This window comes from Aethalodelphis obliquidens, unplaced genomic scaffold, assembly GCF_003676395.1.
Source record: "Aethalodelphis obliquidens isolate GAN/ISIS:26980383/991018 unplaced genomic scaffold, ASM367639v1 scaffold4, whole genome shotgun sequence".
NCBI lineage: Eukaryota > Metazoa > Chordata > Mammalia > Artiodactyla > Delphinidae > Aethalodelphis > Aethalodelphis obliquidens.
Window position 1 is genome coordinate 17,227,396 of NW_020837948.1, and position 19,708 is coordinate 17,247,103.

Genomic DNA, 19,708 nt, shown 5'->3' on the forward strand with positions numbered 1-19,708 from the left:
CACACCTAATTATTCTTGATAAAATTATGCACTTAATTCTTAAGAGAGGTTAGGTTAGTAGAGTGTTAAGAACATGGGTTCTTTTTTTTTTCTTTTTTTTTTATAATCCTACAAAGAAATGTATTATCCTAAAACTTTGCAAAAACAGATGGTTGAAAGATTAAAAAAAAACTTTGTAGTATATCATTTGCCCACAAGTCAATAAGCTAACAAATAAGTGTCCAGATTATTTTTGTTATTTCAACAAGCATATATGACAATATTGATGGCATCATGAGGTCTATTTTTCTATATAAAAACGGACATATGCTTCTTGAAACTTGCCTATACAACAGAAGGGAACATTGTAGTTTCTTTTTTTTTTTTTTAACATCTTTATTGGAGTACAATTGCTTTACAATGGTATGTTAGTTTCAGCTTCACAACAAAATGAATCAGTTATATATATACATATATTCCCATATCTCCTCCCGCTTGCGTCTCCCTCCCTCCCACCCTCCCTACCCCACCCCTCCAGGCAGTCACAAAGCACCGAGCCGATCTCCCTGCGCCATGCGGCTGCTTCCCACTAGCCATCCACCTTACGTTTGGTAGTGTATATATGTCCATGCCTCTTTATCGCTTTGTCACCGTTTACCCTTCCCCCTCCCCATAGCCTCAAGTCCATTCTCTAGTAAGTCTGTGTCCCCATTCCTGTTTCACCCCTAGGTTTTTCATGTCATTTTTTTTTTTTTTAAATTCCATATACATGTGTTAGCATACGGTATTTGTCTCTCTCCTTCTGACCTACTTCACTCTGTATGACAGACTCTAGGTCTATCCACCTCATTACAAATAGCTCAATTTCGTCTCTTTTTATGGCTGAGTAATATTCCATTGTATATATGTGCCACATCTTCTTTATCCATTCATCCGATGATGGACACTTAGGTTGTTTCCATCTCTGGGCTATTGTAAATAGAGCTGCAATGAACATTTTGGTACATGCCTCTTTCTGAATTATGGTTTTCTCAGGGTATATGCCCAGTAGTGGGATTGCTGGGTCATATGGTAGTTCTATTTGTAGCTTTTTAAGGAACCTCCATACTGTTCTCCACAGTGGCTGTATCAATTTGCATTCCCACCAACAGTGTAAGAGGGTTCCCTTTTCTCCACACCCTCTCCAGCATTTATTGTTTCTAGATTTTTTGATGATGGCCATTCTGACTGGTGTGAGATGATATCTCATTGTAGTTTTGATTTGCATTGCTCTAATGATTAATGATGTTGAGCATTCTTTCATGTGTTTGTTGGCACTCTGAAGAACATGGGTTATTGATTCAGATAGATTTGGACTGAATCCTGGCTTTGCCATGCTCTAGTAGTGTAACTCTGAGCAAGGCAATTAACGCTTAAATCCCCAGTTTCCACTTCAGTAAAACGGGGCTAATTAGGAACCGTGAAGAGCCACTATGAAGATTAGAGATCATATATGTAGGCTGTAGCAAAGAACATGACATAGAGTAGGTGCTCAATAAAAACTGAAATTATTATTAAGTTATTTATGAGCAGTGTTCTTATATCTGAAATTGAGCTTCCTAGTGCTATAAATAATATTTAAGTCTGGGAAGTAAAGTTGTTACATGACACAGTATCCTTGCTATATAATTGGGATTCAATTAAATACTATCAAGGAAATCATATCAATTTGATAAATCAGTAAAATTTAAATTTTAAAAATTAAAATTTTTTATTAAACTTTTCCAAGAAACCTTCCCTAATTACTAGCTAGAAGCAACCTTTTGCTCTTTTAAGATTTTCAAAGACCCTATCATAACTTACCCAGTTTTTAAAACTGTGCATACCAGCTCCTTTCTCTGATAGTATATGATTTTTGCAGAGCAGGATCAATGAATCACATAGCATATTAGCTTCCATAAAGATAACCTTGATAAATGTCTCCTTAATGAATGAAAAAATTAAGCCAGTAATTGCTTTCTAATCAGGGATCTCACCTCCAATCTTGTTTCCTTTTAATCAATCTTCCACTCTCCTCCAAATTTCTCTTTCTAGAAAACACATATGATTATTCAAAAACCTTTGATTACCCACATTTCCCAAAAGGCTTTCAGTTGTAATCACATCTTCCATCTAGCCACTATCTTCAGCTATTTGTTCTTCCTCTCAATCTATATTCCAGCCACAACATTAATTCATTAATGAAATACTTGCTGAATATGTTTTATGTCAATTAGTGCACTAAGCACTGGAGACAGAAATATTCTATCCGTAAAAAAGTCATATAAAGAAATAATTACAGTTCAATGTGCTAAATGAATACTATTATAGCCAAAGAGTCCTAAGCAGCCCTTCCAAATCACACAATGTACTTGCAGACCTATATGCTCTGTTCTTGTGCTCTATTTACCTAGACTACCTTTTCTAAAACAGAATCATACTTATTCTTCAAGTTCCAACTCAGTGCCACACATTCTGTAAGATCCTCCCTAAATTCTGTAAGTAATGAAATAAATTGATCCCTTCTCTAGGTTCCTACAAATCTTTGATTGTAACACGGTATGGTATATATCATACAGAGACTCATACACTTGTTTCCCACAGAACAGTATGTTCCCTGACAGCAGAAACCTATTAATCTACATACATAATAGGTTCTAATTTAAAACGTATTTAACTAACCTGAGTATATGATATGATTTATAATAGCTGTACTGTAAATTCTTAATCATCTTTTTATTTGTACATTTTTCATTTTTGGTTGCAAATTTTATGAGTCTTAGAAGATATATGATCATTAATAAACTAGGAGGCTATCTTAGATTGTGATGAACAGAAGAATAACTGTAGTTACTGATTGACTACCACCAAAACTCATAAGTTCTACTTTAATATACTGAGTTTCAACAAAAATCAAGAATTAAAAAAGTGAGAATTTCTCTCCCTACCTCACCCATACATAAAATTAATATGCCTTGTAAAGAGTTTAGTTCTTATAGAAGGGGAGAATAAAAGAACTACACATTTTCAATGTAAATTGCTAAAAAAGCACTTTTAATTGGAGCAATCACTACCCTTGGGATTATTTTTATTTCTTAGAAGACTACATAGTTTATATAATTTAGTGGCAGGTAGAGAAAAAAATAAAATTCTTCACAGCCAAGAAAAAAAACGGAACATTTACTGAGTTTTTCTCGTCACAAAATACTGAGTAGCAAAACACTAACATGAGTTATTCTAACATATAGAATGTTTATGTTCATAACATAAAACATAAAGAATACAGAGTTTCCATTACAACAGAAATCTAACAACATAAAACATATGTTCAAATTAAGGAGTGTAAATGTTTAAAAATAATCTATCTCCATTTAACCCAAAATTCAGGTGATATCGCAGTTGAATAAAAAGAAAATCCCATTTAAAAAAAGTTATTTACTATTCTTATTGCTGCTTTTCTTTGGGGCCCTTTGTCTCCCACTGTGTGTTTCCAACAAAATATGTTGTAATATTTGCCCCTTTTCTTAATCACCACATTATTCCATATTGGAATTAGGATAGTAGTATTAGTTGTCCAAATTTTTTAAAATTAAAAGTTGAAAAGGGCTTTGGATACTTTCACAGTTAGTAGGAATGTCCTGCCAAGATTGTAAGTTCAAATTTCCAAAATTACAAAACTTAAAAAATCAAATCAAAACAAACAGAAATAAGAAAAAAAAATTTTGGAAAAAAGGCTCATGTGATACTCCTTCCTTCTTACCCCTAAATCCTGTTTACACACTCAGTAGCCTTTGAACTAGGCTTATCTGGACTGAAGCAATTCCAAAGTCAGTTTTTTATTTTAAAATTAAATGTATATAATGACTCAGTAAATGGTAAGAGCACTTCATCACTTTTACCAACAAGGACATGTACCTTTTCCTTTGTTTTCAAATAGAAGCAATAAGGTTAAAAAGCAGAGAATGGATACCACTTTTATTTGCTACCACTGCTCTTATTTAAAAGACAAAAATATTTTAAGGTCACCATAGACTTGATATAACATCTTTATATCAACACAGCTTACAATGAAAATCGTGACCCCTACACATTAAAAATGCAACACTGCTAAGGATTTTAGGATTATGAGCTATTCAAAATACTGGCTTAAAGCTGCAGAAACCACATGCCAGGAAAGCAAACTAGAATTCCAATGTGATGATCTGTTTCTAAACACTGTTGCGTGAGTGTGAAGAGAGCGGTATATACTGACCCCTTGCCCTTTTCAAACACCACTATGACTTCCTGTTTATCATTTCAAATGTCACAAGTTGAGTACAGAAGGATATTAAATCAGGGCATCTTGCTTTGCCTTCAGAGGCAATAAAAGTTCTCCCTTAAAGAAAACTGAATTAGAAGTTAACCACTCTTAGAGCACCGGCTAAGCTGGCTATAAAATGGAGAGCCTATTCATTCTTCTGTTTCTGATAATTAACATTAAAACCAACAAACAAAACATACTACCCTAAGTTGAAAATTTTTATTGAGGGTCTTTAAAGTTACCCTAAAGGTTTAAAGAAATTCTTTATTACTTGATTTCTATAATGCATTAGAGAAAAATACTCTAAATTAAAAGTACAGATATATAAAAGAGAATTCTAGGTTATATAGTGCTGATCTTGAAGCTATAAAAGACCATAATGTGGGTATGCTCAATGAGTATGGGGAAGCAAACAAGAAAGAGAAACATTATGCCTCTTCCATACTTGGAACAGTGTTTGCAGCTTTTAGGTTTCAGACGAAAGGAAGAAAATATGAATGTGGAAACAATTTCAGACTTTTGAGATTTAAATATACTTTAACAGAAAGAAATAGGACAGGGAAGGGGAAGAAGGAGAGAAGGCATGCTTAGGATCACATGAGCAAGAACAAAACCCTTTCTAATTCTATCAGCACAGTTCTGCAAAGTATTCTAGACCACAGAAGAACAACAACTTGAAAAATTCATCAATAATTAGGATCTAATAAATGAGCTTACACTTTAAAAATAATATTGCTAATTTTGAAAACAAGAACAACAATATCAACATAAACACCTAATTCATCACTCTGTTCTCTTGAAATGGTCTCTTCACTTGGTTTCCTAGATACCATACTCTCTTGGTTCTCTTTGTCTGCCTACACTTTCTCAGTCTCTTTTACTTATTCCATCTCTCTAAGACCTAAATTTACAGTATCAGTGTCGTGGGTGCTCAGTCCTCTTTTTCAGCTATTTACAATTACTTTTAACTTTCGCTACTTCCATTTCTGGGTATAACAGACTAAGGTACTAACAGATAATATGATTAACCCTTCCTCCAAAAAACAAAGTAAAGCAAAACATGAAACCTGGACACAGTACAAAAAAACCTACCTGAAGGTAAAGCAGAGTAAATGAAAGAAGACAGGCTCTGATGTAGAGTCTAAACAAACTAGGGTAAAGATGGGAAGCTATATAAATAAGACATCATCTCTTCAGAGTGCAACCTAAGACTAACTGCAGTCTGCATGGTTCAGGAGCAGTGGCTAAGGAACACATGGAACAGTGAAGCCTGGGTACATTATCCACTTAGAGAGCAGGGGAAACCCAGAAGGGAAAGAACCACACAAGGAATCCCTAAACTTAAATAACTCATCCAAGGAACAGATCCAAAGCATCTCACTAAAAGGCAAAAGATCTGAACTGAGGCTAGAGGTGGTGTCCAAGAAACACTGTTTGAAATTAAAGCCTATTCCAAAAGTTAACTGATAAAGCCACCACTCACTGGAGAAAAATAACCAAACACAGAATCTCTGCTTAATCTTCATAATGTCCAGAGCACAATTCAAAATTACCCAGCATATGGGAATTCCCTGGCAGTCCAGTGGTTAGGATTCAGTGTTTCCAGTGCAGGGGGCACAGGTTTGATCTCTGGTTGAGGAATAATTAAGATCCTGCATGCTGCGCGGCATGGCCCCAAACAAAAAAACAAACAAAATTACCCAGCAGATGAAGAACCAAGAAAAAGAAATATCTTTTCTTCTCCACAAGCACAAATGGCTATTAGCACTATCCTCCATGATATTAAAAAAAAAAATTCCTCTCAATGGATTAAAATCTTATCAGAGAAATAAAAAATCCCAGCAGAGAAACAGAAACAATAAAAAACTGTTAACTGATTCAGCCAAAGAACATCAGTCACTGGGTGAAAAGACCACAGGATATTCACATAGTCTCAAAGTTATCATCTCACAGATTACTTAACAAATGCAAACAGAAAAAGGTAACTTTAAAAGGGAGGAATCTGCCAGACAACATCTAAACCAAGTAACTGGAACTCACCATTACCAGTAAAGGGACAAACATGTATGTGATACAATGTATTATTACTGTACTGTAACATTACAATTTTTCTATAGGTTTGAAATATATTCCAAAAAGTTAGAGGGAAATACAAACAAAAGGAAAAAATGCCAAAAGGCATACTATTATAAATCAGAGAGGGGAAGAATTAAAACAGCTGTCTTGGGATCTATTCATGTCCCTTACCAGGAAGAAACTGAGGGAGAAGTAGGTGATGGAGTTTAATCTACTTGTTAATATGCTGATAACTGGTTCTCCTGGTAATTATGCTAATGATTTTTGTTAGGAGGAAAGTCCTTCGCTAATGAATGCTCTCAGTGGGATGTCCTGCTGTTAAGGATGCTTACAGTAAACTAACCCGGAATCTATGAATTTATGAGGGATAGCACATTGGAGAATATCATGTAAGCTACACAACCTTGGGGTACAGAATGCATAAGTTTCAAAATCTAAATGCTCGCTGCTATTAAGTAATACCTAAACTTCCTCATTTAAAGATCTCATCTACTCTGTGCCAGAAAGTACATGTCTGATGCAGAAAGGAAGGACCTATGGAATCATGGAGAGTCCTAAATCTCTCCTATGTTCACCTATGCCTTCTGATTGCATCTATCTTTGAAACTATTAGTAAAGCTGGATTCTAGGTAAGATCTCTAATATATGAGTCTGAGTTGATGATATGATTCTTTGGATTGGCTTACAAATAAAAGATGAAACTATCAAAAATAATTACAATCTTAGAATAACAATAGTATTAATACTATTACTTTAGTAGAATAAGTGAATTAAATGTTAATTTGACACAAATAATTAACACAGTATACTTTCAGGACAAATAAGGCATCTTTTACCCTGTGGCAAATTTCTTTTTAAGCATTCATAATGGAAAAAACTTAACAAAATCATAGTATGTGAAATTACAGAGAAAAATCTCAATAAATTTTTGAAAAGCATATATAACCTGAAATACCATAAAATTCTAATTAATATATGACTATATATGACAAACATGCAACCAAGGGGTGTGTGCAGTCTAGAACACGTCTAAATATGTCCTTTAAGTTAAGACTTTGCCTACTTTAGAGTTGTGAAGTTCAAATGATATGATATAGAGTCGACCCTTGAACAAAATGCCTTTGAACTGCATGAGTCCACATACACGAGGATTTTTTTCAAGAGTAAATACAATAGTACTACACAATCCAAGGTTGGTTGAATCTGCAGATGCAGATCCACAGATACTGAGGTCCCACACTAATTTATACCCAACTATTACCCAGATTTTCAACTGTACAGGGGGTCAGAGCCCCAAACCCCATGTGTTCAAGGGTCAACTGTAGTTATATTATTTTGATAATGTATTACTTTACTTTATTTTATATAATGCTTCTAAAGATCATAATCTACACCATTTTCCTATCTGTGATCCACTAATGACAACCATTTAGAAACAGGCCATGATGGAGCAAGAGATAAGGCAATCCTAACAGCTGATAAAGCTCAAAGGATGCTTTTAATAATAGAGAGTAGAAGATGTAAAAATAGAAAAAAAAAATGCAACAAAAGGTGAAAGAGGTTTAAAATAGAGAAGTAAAAGGTAGCAGGCAGAGCAAGATCTCACATGATATACAACTTAACACTGCATAGGAATATTCAGCATAAGGAAAATTAATGGTCTCAGAGAGGACAAAGTAAAAAAAAACAAAAAAGAGGTAACTGGGTATATTTAGCTGTAAGGAATTAAAGAATCTGAAAACTTGTTACACATCTTTGGGCCTTTTTTTCCTAGTGGGCAAGTTTCACGCTTATTATATTACTTAATCCAATCTTTAAGAAAGTAGAGACTAGATATATTTCAGAAGTTCTCATCTTAATGAAGCAGCACCGTGAAATAGCTAACAGTATCAGCTTTATAATTAGTTACAGTTAGTCCACCACCTAACAACCATTTGACTTTGAACAAGCTGCTGAACTTCTCTAAGCCTCAGTTTCCTATTCTGTAAGATAGGGATAATAGTATCTATTTCATGAGATAGTGAATATAAAACATACAATATAGTGCCTGGCACATAGTAAATAATAAAAGCTAGTTATATTACCTTTATTGTTGAGAAAAAGATTTCTTGGACATTTTGATTAATTTCACTGTATGCTTTAATTTTACCATCTCTTTCTCTAGCTAAATAACTTAGGGATCTGTAAAAGTCAATAAGCTACTTTAATATCCAAAGAAAAAGGAACTGTTTCAAAAGGCAGGGTATATACTAGTATCAAAGTTAAAAGTGTGAATACTATTAGAAAAGGTAGCGAAGATTTCTTTCGTATTTATACATTACAGTCTATAAAACTGGAATCTTTCATTTTATAGTATCATAAAGATCGGGCCATTTTTTTTCCCTTGGCCAGAAAAAACAAACTCCCATTTCTAAAAATATATCAGGTTTTCTTCTTAAGGAAGTCTTCTTGCAACAAAATACCCTATTATCATATAAAGCAAGTATAGGACAGTATGTCATGAACAAGACTAAAAATGTAATGGTATATAAGCCAAGGAAAAAATTCATTTGGAAAAATGAGTAAGAAGAGGTTTTTCTCCAAATTTAATTGAGACTGTGAGCTTTCTGTTTTGTGACTATTTCTTTGATACTCCCATGTACACAATAAACACTCCCTTAAGAAATTACAAATGACCTTTCAATTTAAAAAAGTGCTTTATGTACTTGCTTCTTTTAGAAAAGTAGACCAATTTTGTAAAAGAACCACGGATGAAGAATGAAATTTGACATGTAAGGAAAGCAAACATATAGACTTACTCTTTTTCTGGTTTTTATACTTAGATTTAATCCAGTTTTTAAATACCATTACAAAAGGAGTTGAAGGCAGAGTATCCAAATAAACCACGCTAACCACTGACAATAACTCAAGGAATATATATACTATTAATTTTATGAATTCAAGGACTATACCAGGCTAGGAATTTTAGCTTTATATGAGGCAACAGTTCCATAGTGGTCTTTTATAAACACAAGGAAAAACAGAAACAAAACAAACAAAAACAATGATCATGACATAGTAATCTTGTAAACCTATGAACTTTAATTATCACTGAGTCTGATTTTCTACTGCTGATGAGGTTTAAGAATGACAGAAAATAAGTTTCACATATAGATAAAATAGGACAACTTTTCTTTCTAATTAACTAAATTAAATTCATTATTGAGAGTTATGGAAGGGAAGTATTTTAAAGATTAATGAATACCTTTTCTTCCCAAACTCCTGATATACTGTACATAGGCTTATTATATTATAAGCCATCCTTTCCATGGTAAAATAAAATCAGCAATTATATGGTAGCTCAAAGCCTCTGAATAATTTAGGACTACAAAAATGACTATTCAGAAGAAATTACAGGGAAAAATTTAGGTAAGGAATGTAATTTAGTAAGGAGCTTGGTTAAGAGAAAGTGAAAAACAACGGCATAAACCATAACTTCCTACCTTAGTGTTATCCTCAAAAACAAAAATCTCTAAATATTTTATTTCTCACAGGAATTTTATGGAAAAAAAAGAAAAAGTCTAAATGATGTGTAATACAAAGTGATACAAATAATAATTAAGAGTCAAATACAGAGTATTTTGAATGAATGACTGGACAACAAGGGTATTAAAACTTATGAGATATCAAATGGATTCCATGAATTTTACAGTCCTGTGAAAATAAACTTTAAAACCCCCCACAAAAACCATACCTCACACCAAAGAATCATGTCCTACATCGGATTCTATTCAGATTAACTATGATAACTCTGTCTTATAGGACACTTTATCATCCTTCAAAAGGAAAAAATTGTGAGAAGCTTTGATAATCTAACTCAATTAAAATATTGTTAGAGATTTCTCTTGCTCTTTTATCTATCTCAAAACTTAGAAGTTCTACCAAAATGTAATAGTCAAACATACATGCAAAATGACCCTGCAATTAAGGTAATTGCTGGTACCAAATGTCGTTTTTCAGTACTGCAATAAAACAGTCTCCCAGACATTTAATAGTATGTCATTTGGTAAATGAAAGTTTCCACAAAGTAAGAACAGAGAGAAGACCTAAAAATTATGCTAGTGAAGAGTTTGGCTGAAATAAAACAAAAATATGGATCATTTTGGTCCAATACTAATTTTATTTCAAGTTACTACAGAGCTGAATAAAATGCTGACACCACCACACAAAAATTTATTGAGTTGGCAATAGGCAAAGCATGATGTCAGCCACCAATATCACCATCCACATTACCAAACAGCATGAACTTAACTTAGATTTGATCTTAACTTAGACTTCATGCCTAAAGTTACAGTAAAAATAAAAATCTTAGGTATGAAGCATTATTAAACATAGATGAGTTTAGTTTGGCATAGTTTTGACTCAAATTAGTCTAGTACTTTAAGAACTTCAGTAAAAAACATAGAATAATGCAAACAAACATATTACAATTTTCTAAACATGCTACATTCTTCACCAAACAGACCCACACAAATAAGTCTTGGTCAACTCACAATTATATTCAAATAAGTAACACCAAACACACACAGAATGCAGGCTGACAGGAGACATGGAAACACACATATATACACATCCACACAATTTCTTACCTTCATGGCATGAATTTCTTCGAGCAATCGTTGTGCCCGTCTTTGGTTTTTCAACAGTGCATCTTCGGTACCCCTGCAAAAGACACATTATAATATGTGGCCAGAAAAACCATTTATTTTAGACTAGTATCATAATGAAAAGTCTCTCCATTTCTTTTAGAAGAGCTTAATAACTCTCTAAGTAACAAACATTCTGTTATCCTGCACTGCCCTCTCCCGCATCCGACACATACCCCAATTCCATCAACAAACCCAAGCTTTTGGCAAAAATAAGCACTGTCCAGGTATTATATTATGACTATTACCACTGATAGACAGTTTGCCTTCTAATTCCTTAATGGGAAAGCCAAATAATACTTTCTAATCAATTGATTAATAGCACATTGTATTTCATGTAAGTTTTATAAGCTACAGTTAAGTTTCATAAGCTACAAGGTTGGATATAATTTTATTAAATGAAAACTGTTCTCTGGAATTAAATAAATACATAAAGATGTTAAATACACGATTATATCAGAGAGAACGGCTATCTTATGAAACATTTACAAAAGAAAAAACAAGAAATTAATCAGAAACAAAACACATTTGAAGACTTTGTAAGTACTCATGCTTAAAGCATAAGAACTATAAATAACATACTTTTTCTCTAATACTAGTGATACCAAAAATACAAAACATTATTTTTTCAAAAAAATTAAATGGAACACAATGTTTTGATAAACACTTCCAAAAGGTCCTAAAGATTTCAAATTAATTATCAATTCAAGGAATAAGGTGATATGAAATCTTTATAACTGATTAAAGGTATCACTTGATTTGTTAAACTATATCAACATCTTAAAAAAATAACTACTAATAACATAAAATACATGAATAACCCCAAAGGATTTTCACTTTGAAAAAGCCACAAGAAGAGTTTTGAGAAAACAGAATTTATCATATATTTTAATTGAATATGGTCCAAACTATGTAAGGACATGCTGACAGAGCACATTTTCTCTCACTCAGATCCCATCTACATATAAAACAAAGTGCTGTATGAGTAAGACATTTAATTACTCCTCTAGGTCCTACCCTCAAAGTTTGTAAATACTGAATAAAGACAACTTTTGACATTTTATTAGTCATAGGACCATGACTTTAAATGACTAACTTTTTTGACTTCAGTCTGCCAACACTCCTGACAAGTTTTCGGATAACCAAAACTCGGATTCTCTTCACTTCTTTTCTCATCTTCACAACCTTCAAGGAATAAAGCCAAAATTAGAGAGATTCTTAATTTAAGAAGAAACATACCTTATTCTGAGTATCAATATTATAGAATAAGTCTACCACTTTAATCAAAGCTTTATTTAACTATACTCATAGTTTGATGAAATCAAACTTCTTCCATAAACAGTGAAGGAATAAGAAATCAACATTCTAAATATGCGTCTGAGGATTTAGGAGAAACAACTTATTAAAAAAAAAAAAATCACAGCATTCCCAGTGGCTAGTATTTTAAATTACACTTATATCTTGTTGGGCTTGGAACATAATAAATTGTGAGCTCCCTGACATCAGAGACCACCACATTTATCTTTGAATCCTTGTGGTTTAAAACAAAGCTTCACCCGTAATTGTAGGAATTTAATTTACTGAATAGGCATTTGTATTAACAAAAGCAAATGCATGAAAGTGACTTTATTTTACTTGTTTTTAGCACACCCCTTTTATTTATATTCAGTAACAAATTATTTCAAGCATAACTCAAAAAACACAAGGGCACACACGCAGGTGCGCGCGTGCACACACACGCACGCGCGCGCACACACACACACACACACACACACACTTTAAATCGCCCCATTACAGAACAATGCTGAGGTCTAAGAACAAAAAAACAGAATTATTGGCCAAGAGATACAAATATTCCAATGATAAAGAACCACATGTTATAATAGTACTTACTGCAATGGGATGCTATTGAGTTTACCTTTTATCTATCACTGTTACGAGGCATACATCTTATAATTCCTCCTGTAATATCCTTCACCCCTCCTCCACTTCAGGAACTACATGAAATTCAGTTCAGAGATAATCGCTCCGGTGAAACCTTCAATGACTTCTTCAGTTAGATAACCATTCCATCCTTGGAGTTCCCACTATACCTGTAGGTAGCACCTACCACTGTACTGTCACTAACTGCTCATGAGGCTGTCTTTTTCTACTGTCTAAAATCTCCTGAAGGGTAGGGGCCTTGCAATATTTACATGTTTTCTGTGCCTGGCAAGAGTGCTTAGCACACATAATCCTCAAATTCCTCTTGCCAAAATAACAGTATCACCATCATTCTGTTTTTACAAGGCTCTTGTATTTAGCTGTTACCTCTTACCCTTCATTAATATCTTTCACCCCCTTATATTGACAATATTGGCAACCAACTTACAATTTCTCTCCACCCTAAGTTTTGCCATTATTCTGGGTGATGTAGGTGTCTACTTGAATAATCCACCCCAATATTATATCCTCACTTCTTGACTTCCTCCTTTCTAATGACCTAATCTATTCTATCACAGCCACCCACTTCCATGGTCACACGTAGTTCTAGTCATTGCTCATAACTATTCCATTTCTAAAACCATCAATTCAAATACTCTGCACTGAGATCACAACTTCTTTCAGCTTGCTTGTTCAACCCCACCCACCATAATGGTCTTCGAGTTTACTGGAACCACTAGTTCACTGACCCCTATACATTCTCTCAAATGATTAGTCCTTTTCTTTTTAATTTTCCTTCTCTTATCCAGTTTAGGTACATAATCAACACTTGCCAATACCTTAAACTCATCCCTCTGGTTAGCAATCCCTCTAGTGAACCCTGGATAAAAACAACATTCTGAGTTCTTTTATCACAGTACCCCAAGAGCCAGGAAATATCTGAGGCAGTCTATCTACTAGATATTCATCATAACTAACCTCAAATGGGTCCTTACACTTCCTAGCAATCCTATTATACATATATATTTTGGTCAATTCACTTTATAATGACTATTTTAAATGTGTCTGCTTTCCTAAAACATCTAACCTTTCTCTTCTCTCTTTTTCAATTTCATGGAGAAAATAAACATCAGATGGGAAACATCGTCTTTCTACTACTATGAATGTAAATTTACTTGCATCACCCATCCTCCTCTATTAATAAAGTTACAATATAAGAAATAACCCTGAACTTTTCTGAGGTTAATCTTTTAACTGTATTTTGGATCCCATCCTCTTCTGCCTTCCTATAACCCTTACTACAAACTATCCATTTACTCTAGCATTGTCAATCTCTTAAATGGATGTTTTCCACTAATCTTTAATCATGTTTGAGTCATTTTCATTAAAGAAAAGACAAACAAAACATCTCAGTACAAAGTTCACTAGAAGTACCCTCTCTCAACTGCCCCAGAGTCAAGCTTTTGGAGATGTTCAAACTCACCATCTCCTTATCTGCATGCCACATAAAAATTCCCATCAGTCTACTAAAAGCTGTCAAAATGATTTCTAGAAGTCACCAATGATGTCTACAAGTCCCTGAATCCAACAAGAATTTTTCAGACTTCATTTTGCTTGAAGTCTCAGCAGCATTTGATACTGTTGAACACTTTCTCCTTCTTGAAATACTCTCCTTTTGGTTTCCGTAACAGAATACTATCCTGGTTTTCCTGCTTTTTCTCTAGCTACTTCACTTTGGTCTTCTATGAAGGCACATCCACCTCTAATCAGTCTTGAACTGATTAGGCCAGCTCTTCTTTTCAAGATATACTTTTTAGCCCTAAGTGATCTTATGTGTGTATACAGTTTTAATTTGCCACCTAAACAAAGATGACTTGAAAATTCCTACCTTTACATGAGATCTCCACTTTAGCTCCAGACCTAAATGTGTAACTACCTACTTGACATTTCAAGTATGCTTAAAAAATCACCTCCAACTCACACCTGAACCCACGTTCTTCACTCCCAACTGGATCCCTTTTTTGGTGTTTCATATTTAAGGGAATAGAACAATCCTTTCAGTTATAAACCTAGGCTCATTCTAGGTAGCTTTCTTTTCTAAATCCCTCACAATGAATCTATTATCAAGTCCTGATAATTTTATTTCCTAATTACCTCTCAAATTGTACCATTTTTCTTCTATCTTGACTTCTTGGCTCTCTTGGCTGAGTTACTGGCAACTGTTTTCTCAATATCCATTCCTGCCCTTCTCCAATCAGGTACCCACAACTCAATCAGAATACATTTTTTAACACTTAGATCCAATTGCTCTTAGAATGGCCACATGGGCCATCTTTTACTCCATCCTCACCATGCTTATAACTACCACCAAATCTTTACACCTGCTGTTTTCTCTGATAGGACTGCTTTCTCTCCATGTTAGCTTAACATCTTATCTTTCTGATTTTGGCCCAACTGTCATTTCTCAATAAAGTGTCTCCTGGCCTCCCTCAGGGGTCAAAAAGTGCTTCTAGAATTATCATGACACTTATTTTAAGTTTAATATTTTACTTTTAATCTGATTATGCTTAATGTGTCTTTCTCCCACTAGGTTATAAACTCCACGAAGGTCAAATATCTGGTTTTATTCAACATTGCATCTTAACACCCAGCATAGTAGATGGCATACAATAAGTGTGTTCAATAAATATTTGTTAAGCAAATGACCAGAAAGGGAGCAATACTCACTTGTTCATTCACTGTTTCAAAAGAGTAATATAATAACAGAATGTAGAGTAATCAGATTTCCACTAGATATGTTAACCTCTTTGAAATTTGTTTCAAAGTTAGATCTACTTAGGAAAAAAATCATACTTGCATAAACAAAAGCCATTTAGACAAGGTTTAAGTGGAAAAATGAATTGCTACATTTCATAAGCGGCATAATAGGGGGTTATGATACATTTTTTGAAAGTTAAGTCATTCATAAAATAAATAGCAAGTAATAAATTATGCATTAAAATATAGTAACAAATATTTCTAATTGCTGTAACCTGTAGGTGCATGACATGATTATATACTATTTGCTAACTGCTCTTAACCAAACTTGATTAATAAATTGCAGTGGGCAGAACTGGTCCTCAGTTACATTTCAATCTTGGGAAAGCTAGACTCCAATTTTAAAATTCCAATTAAGAAGTACTATGTTTGTCATTACTGCATAAGGGAATTCTGAAAAGCAAAGGGAATGCTTCATGTATTTAGTTTCATGCCAATGCCAAAAAATGCTTTTCTAGCTTATTAACTTTTCCAGTATTTGTTAAGCTTAATATACTAAAAAAATAAGTATATTCACTTCATGTAAAAATGAAACTATTACTTTTATTTTCCTCACACTGCCTGCCCCAAACACCTAGCTTTCTCCAAGCATTTAAATTTATTTTTGTAAAACTGACAAACAGCTACCAGTAGCCTTTTAGTTAGGATTTAAAAGGTTGCCAATTCATTTGTTACCCAGGAATTATGAAGCTGGTTGACAGATAACCCAGATGTCAACAAATAGGCCTAAAACACTCAGTATTGCCAGAAGGCCAATGTACTGCTTAAGGGCAACATGCTTTGGTGAATTCTTCAACCAAAAGCAAATAGAACTGTCATTGTTAGAAATGTGAAAAGAGTATAATATTGTTCAGGAGGAAAAGAAGGAAAGAGAAATAAAGTAAGCAAGGACAAAACAGGCAGAATAATGAAATGTGCTGAAAGAGAAGAGACAAAATGAAAAAGAAGTGGAAGGGAAGAGTTTGAAGTCAAAAATAGAAGGACAAAACTCTGTAGGTCATCATTAGCAAGACTGATAAGTCCAAGCTGAGTGCTTCCAAGCTGCAAAAGAATGCATTTAATAATCTATAAGAGGACAAGAAAAAGAGGTAAGACACACACATCCACACCCACACAAAATACATGCACTGAAAATGAGGTGTCGCCTAAAACCTAGGCATAGAGATGCCCTCAGTTAACCTGGCGAAATCTGAACACAGTAATGCAACCTGGATCAACTCTTAGGTAGACAGTACAAAAATACAATCATAAATAAATAAAAAGCTAATATACCTGACTGGGAAAAGAACATGTGAACATATGGGCAAGAGTCAACTTAAAACACAGGAAAGGGAACCACAAAGAGCAAAAGCTGGCAGTGTCTGAATCAAGAAGATTCCAAAGAAAGGTTCCCCAGCTCAAAGACCTGGGAACTCCAATTTGTACTGGAATAACTCAATTATGGGGACAGATGTATCACAGCCCAACACTGAATCATGCACCTGAAACCCTTTTTGTGGCTCTGTACTTCAAGTAGCTCCTGTGGATCAGTAGACAGGAAAAGAATGTGTCTTACAATGTGAGCATTAGTAGCCACATTAGATATATTTCTCAATAAACTAGTTTTGTTATGTATATGGTCTCTTAAAAGTTTATGGTTGATATGAATTTGCTTTTGAGAGAATACTTTTTTGAGAATACTTTTGGAGTGACAACAATAGCAAGTTTCTGATCTACAAAGCTGAGAGCAAACTTTGGTTCACAGACAAAAGTAAACGTAAATGTTACCTTGAAATGAGTCATAGTTGGCTATCTGCTAGCCAGTCAATTAGCCAACCTCTTTTGGTAATGTACTAACTTTGCTACACATATGAATTAACTTATAACAAAAACCCATGGTTATTAGAAAACAATTATTCTAAGAGCTAGTTGCTCTAGAGAAGCCTGCAGTGCTAAGAAAAATCTGAGTGTATCTCTGTTTCTTAGAATATATTAAAACTTCTGCTTATTCATTACCCACCTGTCAGACTGGCAAATACAAAACAATATGACAACACATTCTGTTTGTGAGACTGTGAGGAAACAGGCACTCTCATACATTGCTGGTAGGAATGCAAATTGGTATACTCCTTCTGGAGGAAACTCTGGCAACACCTAACAAAAATTCTACTTCTAGAAATCTGTCCAGAAGACATACCTCCAGCTATAGCAAAAGGCTATGCACAAGACTATTCAATGCAGCATTTTTACAAAATGTTGCATAAGAGATAAAATATTGCATATAAATAAAGCATAAGCAATGTACCATTTTAGATCAATGCAGGAAATCTGCATGTATTATGGATAAACACTGTTGGGTGAAAAAAATAACTTTTTGAATTATACATATGATACTGCATTTATCCAGTATGATACCACACATGCAAAGTGTAAAAATATACAACACAATACTATACACTGGGTATGAATATGAAAATTATAAAAAATACATATGAGAAAACACACTGAATGAGTAATACTTCTACGGTGGAAAAGAAGCTGGGTGGAATTAAGCCTTACAATATGGCAAAATATTGACACTTGCTAAATACAGAAAACAGATTATAAGGACATTTGTTTTATCATTTTCCATATGTTTGAACTATTTCATAGTTAACAATATTAATTACAGGTTTATACAGAGGACTTCTAATTTGGCCATTTGGATGATAATTTACTACTGAATTATACTTTTTATTTCTGATGAGCAACAATTTTAAAATTCTAGAGTGCTTGGTGATTATCTACAACTTGAGCATATGCTGCCACCTAGCAAAACTTCCCAGAATTGTTTAACAACCAAACAGAAAATGGTTCTCTTCTGAAGGATGGACCCTAGTTTACTACTTCAGTAAAGAATTATTAAAAAGTATCACATATTTAATTATGAAACTGGAGTTTTGCAACTTCAGAAGCACGTACAAACATAATTCTTGACATTCTTATCTTTTACAAATAAGTAAAGGCAAATCATTTTGTTCTCTGGCATTTTAGTTTCTACCTTTACTATCTTGCAGGACATGGAAAGCAATTTTCTAATGAGCTTCTTAATAATTTGCTATCAAGAATAAAATAATGTCAGTTTCATACAGAAGCCTTTGGCCCTACTGTGGAATTAGAGTACCAGATTAGAATGTTTCACCTCCTAATTCTGATTTTATATATCACTGCTGCCTAAAGAAACAAATGACTGAAGGAAACCCAGCTCTAGTTTTCCAAATTCTTTACTCATTAAATGCTTACTGTTGTTTTCAATTGTGCATCCCTTCTCTGGTTCTAATGGAAAGGGAGAAAAAAGTCTTCATTTAGCAGATTTCTCCCCCTCATCTTAACATTAGGTGATTCAAGTTGAGTTAGCCATACTTTTACCTGCCCAGCAAGTATATGGTACTTATTATACACAAGGTACTATGTTAAACATTAGGGAAGCTGCTATAATAAATCAATTAAATATTCTCTCTTCAAAGTCCACATGAGTGCTTGTGAAGATAAAATATGCAATAAATAATCATAAGATAAAGTAAAAAGTAATACTTTATTTTTTAAAAAAAGTAAAGGTAGAATTTTACATTATTTCAGAAGAATACATGTATTTTAAGAACCTAGAGCCAGGAAGTGTGTTATAAATGTCAGCCTTTAGCCCTGGAAAATTATTTAAAAAAACAGAATTAGAGCTGAAGACATTGAAAGTTAGCATAATATAATAGTTGTGTCTGCAAGCTGGCTTTTATCTTCACAAAAGACATTTTGGGAAATTAAATATACTGTAAATTAGCTGGCCACATAACTTTTTAAAAGAAAAGACTATAATTAAAAATTATGGACAAAGGATTCCAATCAAATTAATCACAGATATGAGTACCAATATTCCAAAGATAATACCAGAGATTTA

General features: G+C 33.7%; 1 protein-coding gene across 2 annotated transcripts in view; it reads right to left on the minus strand.

The window, feature by feature from the left end:
- The window catches only part of SRFBP1 (serum response factor binding protein 1), a 54,684-nt gene that overhangs the window by 32,009 nt on the left and 2,967 nt on the right, over nucleotides 1–19,708 (minus strand). For both annotated transcript variants that reach the window (XM_027099420.1, XM_027099409.1), the window contains exons 2-3: nucleotides 12,155–12,243; nucleotides 11,002–11,074 (exon numbers count right to left, since the gene is read on the minus strand). In XM_027099420.1, the coding sequence (XP_026955221.1) occupies nucleotides 11,002–11,074; nucleotides 12,155–12,234 (153 nt within the window). In that variant the 5' untranslated portion in view covers nucleotides 12,235–12,243. The remainder of the gene's footprint in view (nucleotides 1–11,001; nucleotides 11,075–12,154; nucleotides 12,244–19,708) is intronic.